Source organism: Macrobrachium nipponense, chromosome 23 (assembly GCF_015104395.2).
Source record: "Macrobrachium nipponense isolate FS-2020 chromosome 23, ASM1510439v2, whole genome shotgun sequence".
In the NCBI taxonomy this organism is placed as follows: domain Eukaryota; kingdom Metazoa; phylum Arthropoda; class Malacostraca; order Decapoda; family Palaemonidae; genus Macrobrachium; species Macrobrachium nipponense.
In genome coordinates this window covers 47,330,582-47,348,656 of record NC_061090.1, presented here as the reverse complement: position 1 = coordinate 47,348,656, position 18,075 = coordinate 47,330,582, and the positions used below count along the sequence as shown (strand labels likewise).

The 18,075-nt window shown below is 38.9% G+C and overlaps 1 protein-coding gene across 2 annotated transcripts in view; it reads left to right on the top strand.

Moving 5' to 3' along the window:
- Positions 1 to 18,075, top strand: part of LOC135200302 (glycine--tRNA ligase-like) — a 674,105-nt gene that overhangs the window by 266,509 nt on the left and 389,521 nt on the right. For both annotated transcript variants that reach the window (XM_064228841.1, XM_064228850.1), the window contains exons 7-8: positions 12,781 to 12,887; positions 13,168 to 13,293. In XM_064228841.1, coding sequence (XP_064084911.1) covers positions 12,781 to 12,887; positions 13,168 to 13,293 — 233 coding nt within the window. The remainder of the gene's footprint in view (positions 1 to 12,780; positions 12,888 to 13,167; positions 13,294 to 18,075) is intronic.

The following is an 18,075-nucleotide window of genomic DNA, read 5'->3' as shown; positions in this document are numbered from 1 at the left end:
TGGTGAACAAAGTCTCGTTACCCAGGCTTTCACATTAGCCCTCCACATCACTGAAAAATGTGGAAAATGAGGATGTCAGACTCCTTAATACAGGAGAGGCAATGTTTTAGCAAACACAAGGGGCAATATTACATCATCAGTTGTGGAAAATAAGGATGTTGGACTCCTTAATACAGGAGAGCCCACACACTTTTCGTGTCAGCGCCTCAGCGGCGTGGTTGGTATGGTATTAGCGTTCCACCTCGGTGGTCGTGGGTTCGATTCTCAGCCATTCCATTGAGGAGTGAGAGATGTGTATTTCTGGTGTTAGAAGTTCACTCTCGACGTGGTTCAGAAGTCACGTAAAACCTTTGGTCCCGTTGCTGAATAACCACGTTCCATGCAACGTAAAAGGACCATAAAAACAAACGACAAACATTTTCATGTCCAGACAGGTACCTTGTCGTGCATTGACCTATCAATCACAAGCTCTAATTGCCTTCTCGATTTTGATTGGAGGACATTAGATGATTGGCATACTAGTGATCGTGCACCAATCATTATAAACACCAACAATGGTCCACCTTTACAGAGATCGCCACGATGGAATCTTGACAAGGTGGACTGGGATAGATATCGTGAGCTAAGCGAAATTGAAGGAAATGCATAACAGTTTGAAAATATTGATGATGCCATAGACATACTGAATGGAACCCTTCATACAGCAGGAGTCAATTTAATTCCCAAAACAACAGGGTTATTCAAACGACGACTAGTCCCCTGGTGGTCTTCAGAACTAACTGCCCTGCATAGAGCCACAAGAAGGTCTTAAACTCGATTGTCCACATGCTGTACGGAGGAGAATTTAATTATATACAAGAAATGTAGAGCACAGTTCCGCTGTGCCATGAAAGAAGATAGGCGCCAGCCTTGGGTATCTTTTGTTTCCTCCATTAACAGAAGAACACCACCATCTTCTGTGTTTAGGAAAGTAAAAAAGATAGCAGGCAAATTCACCCCTAACCCACCACCAGTGTTGAAGGTGAGTGATCAGTATGTGACTGGAGCAACTGAGGTTAGCAATCCCCTGTCTGATCATTTCTCAAATGTATCATGCAAGTGTGAAGCAGCTCCTGGTCACCAGTTTAGGAGCATTGAAGAAAAGAAAATTTTAATTTTGCAACAGGAAGGGAAGAGTCATACAACTCTCCATTTACTGAAAGAGAATTTGATTCCACACTTGCTATGTGTAATGATACAGCCCCCTGGACCCAATGGGATCCATATGGTAAGGATAAGTTTTTAGCTACAAACTATCGACCAATTGCATTGACATCTTGTTTATGTGTAAGATCATGGCGAAGATGGTCGATGTAAGACTTGATATGGTACCTGGAAAAGAAGAGTATTTTATCACCTATCCAGTGTGGATTTAGAAAAATGCATTCAACGACTGATGTGTTGATACGACTAAAATCCTCTATTTGTGAAGCCTTTGCTTCCAAACAGCACCATGTGACAGTCTTTTTTGACCTTGAAAGGCATACGACACTGCATGGAGATAAGGTATACTTAAAACCATTCATGAATAGGGATCACGAGGAGAGTTACCATTGTTCATTCAATCATTTGTTTCACATAGATTTTTTCAAGTGAGAGTTGGGGAAACTATCAGAGAGGAAATGTCAGGAAGAAGGAGTTCCCCGGGTAGTGTGCTAAGTGTAACCCTATTTGCACTTTAAAAGTATTGTCCCATACATCTTGGGGAGGCAGACTGCAAAACTATTTTAAAATTATACAAGGCCTTAATTTTTTCAAATATTAGTTATGGGTGTGAAATGTACTCCTCAGCCACCCCAAGCCAATTAAAGATATTAGATTCTATACACCATGCTGGTATTAGATTGTAACAGGAGCATTTAGAACTTCGCCTATTTCAAGTCTCCTTGTTGAACGCTGGAGAATTAACTTTAGACCTTTACCGAAAGTCTTCTATTATTCGGTATTGGTTTAGGTTGCAAAGACTTCCTAATTCCTGTCAGACTGCAAACTTTGTAAGGCATTGTAGATATTTTGAGTTACACCCAAAATCTCCTCAGCCTTATGGTTTTCTGGTAAAAGTTATTAAACAGTCTTGATATAGCAAGAAATAGAGTTCTTCCGTTTAGGATATCACCAACCCCTTCATGGAAATTACTAGAGATATCTTTTTTTAAATATTTTATTGTTATAAAAAAGAACATGACTAAATTAGAACTCTCTTTCATGAACATGTCGAAGAACATAGGGAATCGACTTTTATATATACAGATGGCTCCAAATCTGATGCTGTCATTGGATTTGGTGTATATAGTGGTTCTTTTAATTGTAGAGGTGAACTTCCTCTAGTATCTTCGATATTTACTGCAGAACTATATGGCATATTTACTGGTATTGAGAAAATAGCATTAAAAGAGGAGGGCAATTTTTACCATTTTTAGTGATGCAAGAAGTGTCCTTCAAGCTTTAGAAGTTTTTAATTCTAGTAACCCTTTGGTTTTAAAGATTTTAAAGTGGCTTTTCATTATTGGTCTGAAAGGTATAACAGTTCGATTTTGTTGGGTTCCGGCACACGTAGGTGTGTCTGGAAAAATGAGGAGCAGATTCACTGGTGAAGAATGCTGCAGCCGAGTTGCTACCAAGAAGGTATCCCATTACCTGTAATGATTTTTTACCTACAATTAAGAATTTTATTTATAATAATTAGCAACAGCATTGGATAGCTTAGTTGATAATAAGATGAGAGAAATAACAAATGTTGTATCCCCTAGGAAGTATAACGTGATGCCTGAAAGTGAGAGACTACTCTTTGTCGTCTCCAAATTGGTCACACTCGGATGACACATGAGTTTCTGCTAGCTGGCCAACACCAACCCTATTGCGACGACTGTTTGATACCCTTGACAGTGAAGCATTTGTTGATTAAATGCCGCACTTTTGGCATGGAAAGAAATAGATATCTGTTTGAGGCTTGAGGTGAGGATGGCAGCAGGTTCATCCTTGCCAAGATTCTTGGACATGATGTGTTGTACAATTCAAGCAGGATTTTCAGATTTATTTCAGAAGCAGGTCTTCTGAAAGCCGTTTAACTTATATAATGACATACATATATATATCCTGTTATGGTTTTAATTGAATATTCTTTTATACTTTATTTTTAATAAACGATATCGGCGTCAATGACCGTCGATGTCAGGATGCCAGAAAACTTTCCAGTCAATCAATCAATCATGTACCCAGTACTATGCAATAGTCTCAAATGGCGGTACGTTTTCTGTGTACTCCCAAAACTGTAAAGATGAGGTTAAAAGTAATTCTATTACGCTATTCCATTAGACCAAAACTTTTGTATTATGATTTGTTTACCAGACATAGGCTACTCGCAAGCTGCTGGTAAATAATTTTTCCTTAAGGTAAATTCTTGAATCCATTAGGTCTAACTTTTGCAGTTTATAATGTGTTTACTGGACATATGCTACTCGCAGGCTGCCGATAATACCATATTAGCTGGTGTATGATTTTTTTTTTTTTTTTTTTTTTTTTTTTTTTTTTTTTAAATGTATATGTATAAAAAAAAACTGCCTTGCAGCCATATTACGGATGGGAGACTGAGTGCCATAGGCTAGGCTAGGCCTTTTCTACAGGGAGCGCACAGGGTAGGCACAAAAATTGATGCTAATGATAAAACATTGAAAATCAAGCCAAGTTATTACAGTAAATTGTTACTAATAATGAAGTATTGAAAACAGGTCGAATTATCAGACTGTTATCACAAATTTACAAAAAATTGCTTACAATATGTTGGCAGTTAGCCTGTCAGCCATTTGTAATGAATGGATATAAATAAATCCATAGCACCACTCGTTTATGTATGATAACACAGTCCATATTTTATTCCATATTAGGTCGGCAAACAATGCCCGTGTCTTGATTCCTGGTTTTATTGATGCCAACCTGCCCCTTTACCATCAATTCGTGAATAGTTTAATACCTCCCAAAACAACTTATGTCAGAGATGTACAACCTTAAGATCTTTCTTGTGGCTGGATGTAGGGACTTTTATTTAGGACATGCTCTTCCCACTCTTGAGACCTAAGCAGAAAGAAACCAAGACAATCGTCTTTCTTAGGAGGGGTTCTCTTTGGTGAGTCAGTAATGGAAAAAGAATAAGCCTACCATTGTCAATCACCAGCCTTCAGGTTCTCAGAAGCCCCAAGCTTTGGAGAAGATGATGCGGGTTCATATCACCAGTCTGGGGCCCTTGTAAGAAATTTAGGGGAGGGAATTCTCAGGGTTTAGGTGTTGGTAGGGGTAATTCTTCTACACTTCCTGTGGGCAACAGTCTGCTTTGCTTGGTAGGGTGCAAAAGTTTTGGGAAATATGGGCCATCTCCTTCGCAGAAAGTAATAATGGGCCGGTTAGGACAGCATTGGAGAGTTTGGGAGTTCTTAGGGGCAGAACTATCGGTCATCACAGTCCTCAAAGAAGGGTATGTGGTTCCCTTAGAAGTCATTCCTTCGCTGTTGAATACCCTTATCAGATTCGACAGTTATTTACCCACTTTGACCAAAGGGAGAGCTCTAAAGATTGTTGGAGACCTGTTATAGATCTCTCTCATCTCAACAAGCTCATGCTCAGAACTTTATTCAAGATGGAGACACCCAGATCAATTCTTCAGGATGATTGGATGCTCTCCATTGACCTCAAGGGGATGCATTTCTTCGTGTCCCCATTCACCCTCAGGTTTTGTTGTGATGAGAATGGATGGGGTTTTCAGGCGATGTACTTTGGCCTCTCCGCAGCCCCCAAAGTATTTGCTCTTTTGATGGCCCCAGTATCAGGTCTCCTTCACTCTCGAGGCATTTGAGTACTCAGGTACTCAGACAACTGGCTAATTCTTGTGAGCAGCCTGGAAGAGGCTCTCCATGCAAAGGAAATAGTTCTAAGTTTATGTTCCCAGTTAGGTTTAACAATCAAGCTCGACAAGTCGGACCTCATTCTAAAGCAGGAAGCTTTATTTCTAGGAATGAGGATTCACACTAAGAGTTTTGAAGGTTTTTTTGGTACAGAAACAAATGGATTCAAATCAAACCTGTATAGGAGAGTTTTTGAGATTGGAGAATCCCTTGGTATCTCTGTGGCTTCATCTGGTACGGTATTTAAATTCGTTCATAGTGGTAGCCCCCTTGGGGAGACGGGTTCAGGCACTGCAGCATATACTTTACAGAAATTGGCAAGAAGACCAGGCTATCAGAATTCCATGAGACTTAGACATATGGGAGAATTTGAATGATGGGCAGTGGGTTACAATGTCCTTCAAGGAGTGTGTCTTGAGATCAAATTTAAATTTCCCAGATCTAATGTTTTCATGCAACGCCTCTGATCATGGCTGGGGAGTAGTAGTGAAGACAATTGTGGCAGGGAAATGGATGAAGGAGAAACTAGAAAAGTCCATCAGTTGGCAAGAGCTGAAGGCAGTCTGGCTAGGTAGTAGTTATCAGTTTTGCCAACAGTGCAGCTCTGGTGTGGTGGCCGTCTTCTCAGAGAATTGTGTGGTTATATCATACCTGAGGAAAGAATGCGGCACCAAATCGCAGGCTCAAAATCGCAAGCTCAAAATTGCCTTGCTCAAGAGATTCTTTGTTGGACTGAGGTCCATCAGGTCATGCTGCTTGTGATGGGGAGCAAGAACATAGTTGCAGATGCCCTAGAAGATCAGATCAGATTATCAGCACAGAGTAGATACTATAGTTTGACAGATCTAAACTGAGAGCTTGTTTTCATCTTTGGGTAAAAACCCTGTAGCCACATTTACCAGTATCCAGTTTTGAATACCTTACTTTATATCACATGAATCAATAAATCGGTAGTTTAAAGATTTTAGCATGTTTTGCTGAACTTAAGCATTCACATATTGTGATTATAATTTTATTTGTAAATAAAATGAGAAATCGCATTTATAAAGGTGACAACTGTTTCGAAAGACGCTGCCACTTTTCCTGTTACCTTTGACAGGCGATATGCAGGTGGGCCAAGCCTATTAAAACATGTAGTTTAAGGGGGGCGGCCGGCTAATACCATTTTTTAAGGACAGGACTTTGATATTCATACCACTTAATAAGGTGACTAGGGACATCTCCAAACCGCATATGATTTTCGCCTCTGACCTTCGGTTTTGTGACGCCAGGGCGATTTATCCCGAAAATAACAATTTTTCAAATTCTATCTCCTCCCTTGATATTTAATATTAAGACCTAGGATTATTACCATATATAGACCTGATGTAGACCTCCTATCGAATGGGAGGTTTTTTTTCTAAAAGTAATTTTTTTGCTAGATATGAATTTTTCAATATGGTAAAAAAAATAAACCCTATAAATCAGGAGAAAAAAAATGTATTAAAAAAAATACGAAACAAAAATTGGAAAAAAGGGCTTTATTTGATTGTTCTATAATGTCTTTCTGAGTTACATACCAAATTCCAATGTTATAGCTCTAAAACTAAGTGAGAAGATAGATTTTGAAGGTCAATAAGTATAGTTTTGAGACACGGGCGTTCAAAGTTTTCCTTCGTATTTCTATAAAGACAGTGTTAATAAATAATGATTATTATGGATGTATATTTCTTTTTTGTGCATTAATAAACCAAATCTATTTTATTTATCATAATTTAATCATAAATGATGATCCCTTTGCTCCTGTATCGTAGCCTGGGGCACTGCTTGAGACAAGATGGGGCACTCCTTCCTACGCAACTCTCTCTCCCCCCTTCACTAACTCGGCTTATTACAGCGAATTTTCTTCTTATGTATGTTAGCGAGATGTTTTCCTTGTATTTTCCTCTTTGGCATGATGAAATTCTTGCCGAAACAAAGATAAACAAACGTAAATGGAAGAGAATGTCAGAGGTGAAACTCGAAGGTGTACTCTCTTTTTACAAAGACAATTTAATAAATCATGACTATTATGAATTTCATATTCCAATTTGGGTATTTAAAAACCAAAACTATGTTACTTATCATAAATGAAGATCTCTTTGCTCAAACATCTAGCCTTGGGCACAGTGTGACGTGTGCTGTCAGGCAAGAAGGGGGCGTTACTAGGCAACCCTCCCCTCTCTCTTCACTAACTACGCGTATATTATGATATCCTGTAATAATACTTGAGCGATTTTTCTTCGTCTGTATGTTAGCGAGATGTTTTCCTTGTCTTTTCCTCATTGGCATGATGAAATTCTTGCCGAAACATACATAAACACACTTAAAAGCAAGTGAATGTCAGAGGTGAAATCGAATGTGTAGACTACTTGAAGTTTGTGCTCGCACTAATGGTTGGACTGGGTTGGTAGCTGACTGAAGTCTCTCTTCTTGAATCAGGGAATGTCTACAGATGCCATTTCTCCCAATTTCTTTGACAATAATTATCAAAATTTACGATAATAGAAGAAATATTGCATCTACTTGTACAGATCAATGTTTTAGGCTTATTGAGTTACGTTAACTAATTACCCTGTAACTACAAAAGTAAGAGGAATTTTGACGAAATGTTGCGTATACGTATTATCAATTGCCATATGAAGCTCCGTGAATTTTTTCATGACTGCATTTTTCGCCCTATACCACCATATACATATAAGGGTTCCGGCCGTCCCCCTTAAGGAAATTATCTTTAAAGCTACCCTTTGGATAAGCCCCAATGCCCGGTCTAGCTGAGAACTCTATCGCCAAAAAGAATGACTTCTTGTTTTAGGTTACCAAGACCATTAGTCAGTAGGGAAATTTATTAATTTCTACAGAAAGCACGCGGTGAAACGGGCAAATGCAGTTAAGCATTCCAAAAACTTGCAAACAGGCGATGATGCAAAGGATAGCTGTTATCAAACTAAGATCATCTGACAACGAAGTTTCTTCGTAATGTACATTTTGTATAGAATCATATTATTACAATTCCTGTGATAATTACTGTAAATAAAATTTTTTCTCTCCCAATGATGAGTATGTGCAACAACCTTATAAAAAGTAAAAATTGTTACACACATTAGATTTATGAGTTATAACACGGTCCAGACTGTGAGTGAAAAAGGAAATGAAATTTAAGTGAATCATAACTTGATGAATGAAAATGAGGGGGAAACCTAAGATGAAGAGCTGTGAAATGTAAAATATTACAAACTTGTTTAGGAAATGGCAGACGGAAAACTCAAATAATAAAAAAGAATAAATAGAAGTAATCTACTGGCAAGATTATAGTGGCAATTACCGATTTTTATTATTTTTAATGAAAAAGGTCATACAAAATATGTAATATAATATGCAAAATTTAAGGGTATAAGTCATAACAAATATTACAATAAATAGTCTCAAAAGTAATAACCAAATAGAATGGGGATTGAGTTTACGGATTAGGATTTATACGGTTAGTTTCATTAGGTGCTGTCCCAAATATTGCCTCGCAGGGAGAAGGCGGAGTATTTAAGAAGGGGACGATTTAAAGGTCAAGAGAGAACTGGCAACAGAGTTTTTCTCAAGGAAGTAAACAATTTATCAGTTTAGATCTGTCGGACTATAGCACAAGAGGTGGTAGATCACTTGGTTCACCTTTGGCCAGCAACAGTGGATCTTTTTGCCACAGCTCTAAATTATCGCCTTCCAGTTTATTTCAGCCCACATCAAGATCCTATGGCAGCAGGAGTGGATACTAGGCTCCAGAACTGGTCGCACCTGGAGGCATACACATATCTCCAATTCCCATTCTTTAACAGGTTTTGAACAAGATAAGAGCATCATCTTAATGCAGGGTCACACTCATAACTCTGTGGTGTCACAGAAGGAGTTGCGGATAGATCTCTGGAAGATGGCAGCAGAGGTACCAAGTGCTTTGTCTAGTTGCTTAGAGACTGTCCAGCGTTTTGCTCAAGGAAGGGCCATGTCTGTGCAGGTGTCCCATCAAGTCTCCATGGCCAGACAAAATACACAAATGTAATCTACTAGTATATGCGGATAGTATATTGCACTTGGTGTATGAATATTAGACACACAGTATCAGTCCCCACAGTGTCAAAGGTAGCTGACTTTCTGTTTCACTTGCAACTTAGAGGAGATTTTCAGTCTCCATTATTAAGGGTTACAAGGCAATGTTAGCAACTGTTTTTAGATTCTGGTATAAGGATGAATTCTAGCATCCTCTGCTCTCTGATCTTTGTTCATTTGAGGTTGAAGTCCCTAGGAGATCTCTTCATCAGCCTCAACTGGACTTAGATGAGGTCTTGATGGCAGTACATACTAGCACCACCTTATGAACCTCTTGGATCGGCTGATCGAAGGTCTTTGATGAAGGATACCCTTTTCCTATTGGCACTGTTTACGGCTAAAAGACTTGGTGAGCTTCATGGTCTTTCATCAGTTGTGGCCATGAAGGAAGAAGATTTGTTACTTTTATATTTGCCAGAATTTGGGCAAAAACCGAGACAGAATCCAGACCTCTTCTAAGGAAATATGTTTAACATTCATTCATTGCATTTGTTGGCTGTTAAGGGGGCCGGCCGGAACCTCTATATATGGAGGTATAGGGCGAAAAATGCAGTCATGAAAAAATTCATGGAGCTTCATATGGCAATTGAGAATACGTATACGAAATATTACGTCAAAATTCCTCTTACTTTCGTAGTTACAGGGTAATTAGTTAACGTAACTCAATAAGCCTAAAACATTGATCCGTACAAAGAAATGCAATATTTCTTCTATTATCGTAAATTTTGATAATTATTGTCACAGAAATTGGGAGAAATGGCATCTGTAGACATTCCCCGAGTCGAGAAGGAGACTTCAGGCTCAAGCTAGCCTACCAAGTCCAGTTCTGATTTAGTGCGATCACAGACGTCAAGTACTCTACACGTTCCATTTCACGTCTGACATTCGCCTGCTTTCATGTATGTTTATGTATGTTTTGGCAAGAATTTCATCATGCCAATGAGGAAAAGACAAGGGAAACATCTCGCTAACATACAGATGAAGAAAAATCGCTCAAGTATTATTACAGAATATCATAATATATGCATAGTTAGTAAAGAGAGAGGGGAAGGTTGCTTAGTAACGCCCCCGTCTTGCTTGACAGCACACGTCACACTGTGCCTAAGGCTACGATCTTTGAGCAAAGAGATCTTCATTTATGATAAATAACAAAGTTTTGGTTTTTTAATACCCAAAATGGAATATGAAATTCATAATAATCATGATTTATTAAATTGTCTTTGTAAAAAAAGAGTACGCCTTCGAGTTTCACCTCTTGACATTCTCTTCCATTTTACGTTTGTTTATCTTTGTTTCGGGCAAGAATTTCATCATGCCAAAGAGGAAAATACAAGGAAAACATCTCGCTAACACACATAAGAAGAAAATTCGCTGTAATAAGCGAAGGGAAGAGTAATAAGTGAAGGGGAGAGAGAGAATTGCGTAGGAAGGAGTGCCCCATCTTGCCTCAAGCAGTGCCCCAGGCTGCGATATATGAGCAAAGGGATCATCATTTATGATTAAATTATGATAAATAAAAATAAAATAGTTTTGGTTTATTAATACACAAAAAACAAATATACATTCATAATAATCATTATTTATTAATATTGTCTTTATAGAAATACGAAGGAAAACTTTGAACGCCCGTATCTCAAAACTATACTTATTGACCTTCAAAATCTATCTTCTCACTTAGTTTTAAAGCTATAACATTGGAATTTGGTATATAACTCAGAAAGACATTATAGAACAATCAAATAGAGCCCTTTTTTCCAATTTTTGTTTCGTATTTTTTTTTAAATTTTTTTTCTCCTGATTTATAGGGTTTATTTTTTGACCATATTGAAAAATTCATATCTAGCAAAAAAATGACTTTTAGAAAAAAAACTCTCTATTCGATTGGAGGTCTACATCAGGTCTATATATGGTAGTAATCCCAGGTCTTAATATTAAATATCAAGGGAGGAGATAGAATTTGAAAAATTGTTATTTTCGGGATAAATCGCCCTGGCGTCACAAAACCGAAGGTCAGAGGCGAAAATCATATGCGGTTTGGAGATGTCCCAAGTCACCTTATTAAGTGGTATGAATATCAAAGTCCTGTCCTTAAAAAAGGGCATTAGCCGGCCGGCCCCCTTAAAAGCCAGACAGGTTTTTATGTCCAGTCAGGGCATTTAGGTACTGCTTGGACATGGTTTAATCAGTAGATCAGAGACCTAGATCTCAATTTGTATCATTAAGAAATAAATCATGATCACTTTCCAAGAATGGGCTGTCCTTTCTGCTAAGAGAGGTAATATCAGGGGCTCAGTCAAATATAGGTAGAATAAGGCCTTTTTTCTAGGGACAAAAGTCCACATAGTATTAGGGTTTTATTCTACTTCCATGCTATTTTGTCTGATGCTTCAATGCCGTCAGTTTTAAATGCTGCTACATGGAGATCGAATAGTGTTTTTGCTATTCATTACTTAAGAGATCTACAATATGTACTATATGATTTTGTAAGATTGCTTTGTCCCATTGTTGCTGCTGGCGGTGTGATATCTTACCCTAATCATTCACTCTTTCCCTGTTCCTTGTATCTAAAATAATAGAGGTATGTATGGTTAGGTGACTTTGGTTAGCATGTAAGGCATTAAAGCTGTGTGAATGAGGCCCTCTTATCATCCCTAAAGCTGTGTGAATGAGGCCCTCTTTTCATCCCACTTGTGTGCTGATGTAGAAGTTGCATGATTGGGATGTCAGGGAATGGAGGTCTAATACTTCCCAATACCTGATAGATAGAGAAAAGATTGTATGTCTATGTCTGTGTTTGAAAGTGTGATGCTTACCAGTTCACTTGACATTTCAGTCATTACCACTTGCTGTAACTCAAAGACTGGGGGATTGAGGTTGTAGAGTCTGTGAGGAGGGGCATGCGAGTGATGGTATGACTTGGTGTAGAGCTTAATAAGCCACCTTAATGACTAACCAACAATTGGCCACAATTTTTCTGTGACACTGCAAGCCTGCACTGCCAGGTTTGTTAAGTCACTTTTATGATACATTTGAATTTTAAGGTTATAGTTATGCATATAACAGAGCCTGTTTTGAGTGCCATTAATTGTATCCCACCATCCAATTTTCAATGTTGGAATTATGCAAATATTAGTACTGCAGGTTAGTCTAAAATAATTGAATTTTCAATTTAAAATTAATTTTTGAATGCTTACCTGCAGAACTAATAGACACCCTCCCTCCTCCCCACTTTTCTTAGTAGGCCAATCGATGCATTTGCTTGAAGAAAGAATGGATTGGTGTTGGAGGGACTCCTCTTAACTGGGTTGGGGGAATCTGGTTGTTTTTACTTTAATCAACCAGGAACGAGCTACTTAGAAACCATTTGGCTTGTTGCCTTTTGTTTTTAGGGTGTAAATTCTGTATAAATATGTATTCAATTACATATTATATATATATATATATTATATATATAATAATATTATATATATATAGATATATATATATATTATATATATATATATATATATATATATATTATAATATATATATGTGTGTGTGTGGCTGTACATATTATGTGTATACGTACATGCATATATATGCTGTATTTTTTGTTTGTATTGAATGTTTAGGATTCTGTGTCGGTATGTTGGTCGTTCAGTTAATGGTCATGAAAGCTACATGTAAATATTAATTCTGCCAGTAGATATTAAAAAATCAATATCCAATGTTAATGTTAACAAATGTTCTTTAGGGAATATGGCAGGGTTCCTGAGACCTGAAACTGCTCAAGGAATTTTTGTTAACTTCAAGCGTTTGTTAGAATACAACCAAGGAAAACTTCCATTTGCTTGTGCCCAAGTAAGTATTATTCTTGTGTGCTTTTATAAATGCATTGAAAATAGATTACCAGGCTGTGTTATTTTATTGGTAATTTTTAATATAAACTGAACCAACATTCTAAATTCCCATTTTTATGAATGGCTTCTAAGAGTAGATTGAAAATATTTAACTTTACATGAATTAAAGCATTTGTAAATAAATTTCATAGTAACCTATACCATGATTTTACTTTGTGCTTATTTTCTACAATTGTATAGTGCTATATTAATTATTAGTATATGTTCTGATCTTTTCATAGGTAGGGAATGCTTATCGAAATGAAATTTCACCACGCTCTGGACTGCTGCGAGTGAGAGAATTTACAATGGCAGAAATTGAACACTTTTGTTATCCAGATAATAAGAGCCACACCAAGTTTAATCAGGTAATATTGAATTTATCTTACAGAAAATACAGTCTCAATTACAGAATGCTTTATTGGAGTCATGGCTTCACCATGCACTTTATATATTCTGTGATGAAACTCTTCTTTATATATTCTGTGATGAAACTGTATGAAGAGTGAGAAGACTTTAGAAGGAAGAATTCATTCACCTTTGTTTAAATATATAATTTTTCTTCACTTGCTTTATATTATTTCAGCAACTTTCAAATTTTAACAGCACTTTCATTTTGCTGTATAACTTCTCAACTGTTATATAGTGCATCTGTAGATTTTCTCAGTCACCTTTAAATTGTTTTACAGCTTTTAATATGTGTGGCATTCTTTTTTTGCTTTCTGGATTTTTGAGAAAGGATACCATTGATGAGATTAAGAGTTAATTTTTAACCTCTAGTGGGAGATGTGGTGGCTTCATCAAACACCTAATGGTGTTACGACCTGAGAGAGATCAGTTTGCTATTCATAATGTAATAACCAAATGTTCTTTAAGGAATATTATTGGACAGTCTCCATTTTAGTTGGTTGAGAATGGTTACCCTCAAAACAAGATGCAGTAGAAAGTCTGCCAAATGATCATTACTACTGATTTTTCTCTTTCTGGAAGGGTTGCATGTTAACTACTGTTGTGATTAGGTTATGTAAATGTATTCAGGATAAATGGATCTTGTTTTGAGGGTAACCATTCTCAACCAACTAAACTGGAGACTTTTCAGTAATATTCCTTGAAGAACATTTGGTTATTACATTATGAATAGTAAACTGACCTCTCTCTGGTTGTAACACCATTGGGTGTTTGACGAGGCCACCACATCTCCCACTAAAGGCTTAAAAAATGAACTCCAATCTCATCAATGGTATCCTTTTTCAACAATCCAGATAGCAAAAGAAGGAAGCCATATATATTAAAAGCTTTAAAACCGATGCACTATATACCAATTGGGAGAGGTTATAGAGCAGCAAAATAAACGAGCTGGTAAAATTTGATAGTGGCTTAAGTAATAATGATTTAAGTGAAGAAAAAATCTGTTTAAAATATGTGTTATAGTAATAATAATAAATACATGAAACAGGATTTCAAAAATACAAATGTGTAACTAAGTGTAACTACAAATATTTTATGTGAAGCACATTTACCATGTGCTTTTCAAACCCCATCATATCAACACAGAAATCATGGAAAGAAAGTAGAAATGGCAGAAAATGAATGACCGAACAGTTCTTACTAATTAGAATACCTAAGGAAGTTATGAAGCACATGATCCAGCCCATATGCCTCTTATATACACACTTCCTTCAAAGTCACCTCTCACTTTCTGACCCCAGGGAATCTAATCAAGCTTTAAGGCTTGATCACTATAGGGCCTGTTGCACTCCGCTCTCACACCAGTCCCGGTCCGGTCCAATAATGTTACAAGAATTTTAGTGGAAGTCTTCGCAATGTCGCTCACATTCCGCTCTCGCTGCAGTCACAGTTCCTTCAACAAATATATTAACTGGAGCGAAAGCGGACTTAGAGACATTGTGAACACTGTTGCCACTGTCTTTTTTTTCCTACGATAACATAGACAAACAAAAGAAAAGGTAGGAAAATTATTTTTAAAAATTTCCCTTTTACTCTCATCATCAATAAGATGAGGATACGGAGCATGAAATTCTCTTTCACTCTTCCTATCTTGCAACATAGGATGAACCCACAATCTTTTTATTTTTCAACTTTGCTTTCTTTCTTCATCATCAAGTGCAATGGTGATTATTGCCAAATTGTCTTGAGAAAAGTCACACATCCTCTGTAGCTGGTGGCGTGACTTCCACTGTGTTGAGGGGAAGGAAGTGATGGGATCGAGAGTGTAGCAAGAGCAGACCAGAAGTCTGAACCAACCAGGGTCAAGAGCAGAGCGCGACTTGACCTATAGTGCAAATCAACCCTAACCATACTCCTTGAAGTGTCACCAGACTTTTTTTATTTTATATTACAGTCGCACCTCTTAAAACTGGCATTCTGTGGTATAGGGACTCCCATGGTTCTGCTATACAGTGGACCCCCCGTATTCGCATTCTCCGAATTCGCGGACTCACACATTCGCGGATTTCTCTCGGGAACGTTTCCCTGCATTATTCGCGGAAAATTCGCGCATTCGCGGTATTTTTCTATGAGAAATATCCACAAATTCCTGTTTTATTTTATCAATTTCATCATAAAATGCACTTTTTGTGATAAAACTATTAAAAAAACCAAGTATGAACATTTTTAGTGTTTTTTCTTGAGTTTTAACTAACAAAATAGGCTGTTTTTAGCGTTTTTATAGGGGTTCCAAACATTCGCGGGTTCTAACTATTCACGGGGGGCGTCTGGTACGCATCCCCCGCGAATACGGGGGGACCACTGTATTTTGAATCAGCAGCCATGATCGCAGTGCCACATATGGTTTACAACTTCCTGAAAGCTAAAATTTGCCATATGTCTTTAGTTTTTTTGAAAATAATGGTTAATAATGAAAATGGGTTAAGTCAATTATGTTAACTTCAAGTGAGTAATTTTTTTTTTTTAAACATTCCACGTGCAAAGGCTGCACCAAGTAAAAACTTTTATTGTTCATACGCGAACAAACCCTCGGACTTAACAATAGGATAATTTCTGGGCTCAGCCCGTGTCGCTTCGTGAAATATCCTTTTAGCACATATTTCTAAGGTAAATATTACTAACATTACCAGAGAAAAAACTAAAATGGGATGTCAGAGTATCTGACTTGCTCACCTTATATAAAAGGTGTTGGTATGGTTCTGGTGCGAGTGAAACCACTACCACGGGTCTCTTACCATTTAGATCCTATCCTTGTACAAAATCCCCCTGCTAGAGAGGGCTGATGCACAGCCCACACCAGTAACTACTACTACTAGCGCTCCCAACGCCAGCACGAGCGCCTCTAGCGGCCATCCTTTTCGTTAGCTCCATCTCTCGCACACGTTTTTTCTCGCTGTGTTTTTGTGCTTACGTTTTTGGATTTATCATTCCTCATGGAACTCCAAGCCATCGCCGCAGCTAAGTTAAGTACTGCTAAAGTGTTTCACATAATTTTGGCCAGCTAGGGCCCGTTTTACCGCTTTTATTTAGGTTTTATGATGGCGCCCTCAGCGGCATGGCTACAGAGTCGACCCAGTCGGCTCGCCCCACGTGTTTCATTATTTCATGCTTCTTCGGTCTTCCATACCGTTGTAGCTGGAACCTCGCAGTATTTATATGATTACATTTTTGTGTTGTGCAAGATGTACTTGTGTTTTACTTATCACGGGGATTCTAGCTCTCTTTCTGTTTATTCTTTTCCTTTCTCTGTGTTATTTTATCTATTGCATGCTAGAGACGGTTAAAGGTAGCCTAGGCTACCTCAGTTCGCCTGGTCTGTCCTACCGCGTGGCCCTACCACGTTCACGGCGAGCCAGGTGATCACCATGAGCCACCCAGCTCTGTCCCCCTGCTTCTCCCTCCACTACGGGGGGAGTATCGCTCGCTCATGTTGCCACGGCAACCATCCGGGCTCTCTCCCCTCCTCCCCTCTACTCGGGGAGGATACGGGAGTCAGCAGGGGGACATCTGGGGCTGACTCTTCCTACCGCTCTCACCCTTGGTTCCACGGGGGTGGTCTCCTGTGCGCTCGGGCTCGGCTGGCCACCACACTCGGAGCCCCCTCGGGTCCCTTGCAGCTCTCTCTCACCCTGAGTCACCTCCCTTGCCCACCGCGTCAGCAGCTGGCTCCGCCAGCTCCTTAGGGGGGTGACGGAGAGAAGCTCCACCGCATGCATCTACATTATTTACCATTATTTATTCTTGTTATTATTACTACACGTTTTATGTTCCGCTAAGCCGGCGGAGTTCCCGCTCACCAACCGGGTTCTCCCCCTGCCTGCGAGTTTTTCATTACGGCGGAGCTATGCTCCCCTTATTTATTTATTTATTTGTTTAGCCTACTCATGCTTCTCCCCGCCGTCCTCGTACTCCTCGCTCCGGCGTATAGGCTGGTTACTAGTTTGGTGGAACTCCTTATTCTGGTACGCCGAAATTGTACTAACTAGTAACCAGTCCTATTAGACACTCACCACTACAGGAGAACAAGAGAAGGCTAACCCCTATGTTAACCACTCCGGTATCCTCCGGCGTTTAATATCACTTACTGGACTTAGTCCTGTTAGTCAGTGTTGATACTCATGTATCTGTTCGCTTACAGGAAGTCTGCGCCATCCACTATGGGGACATAGTGGTTTGGCACCATGAGAGCTGATCCATATGTTATGATCTTGTAGATCTGTTTACCTCCGGTGTAAGTATATGCCGGAGTATAATTGCTATATAATTTGGCCTATACAGGTACAGCCCTAATAAGTGATATAATTACTGATATAGTTAGTCATACAATTTTAAGCTGCCCTAGCCTAGGGCTTACAATAACCCTCTCTTTCAGGCGGCTGCTGTCATGGACGCCACATCAACCACTCTGAAAGCCTGGGTCGGCGGATTTGGGAAGAACGTCACCAAGGGGCAGCCATACATCCTCGACAAGAATATGGCTGTCCGGATCTTCCCCGGCAGAAAGCCTACCTGCTATGTCGACCCAGCAGCGGCGGCCCCGTACATCGCCACCATTCAACATCAGGTGGCTCGGGCATTAGCAGACCCGGGGAACTCGGAGATCGCAGACGACGTGGCAACGCTGAACTTGGACCTCGAGCCGATGGCGGTAGGTGAAGCAGGTAGTATGCTAGATGAAGAAT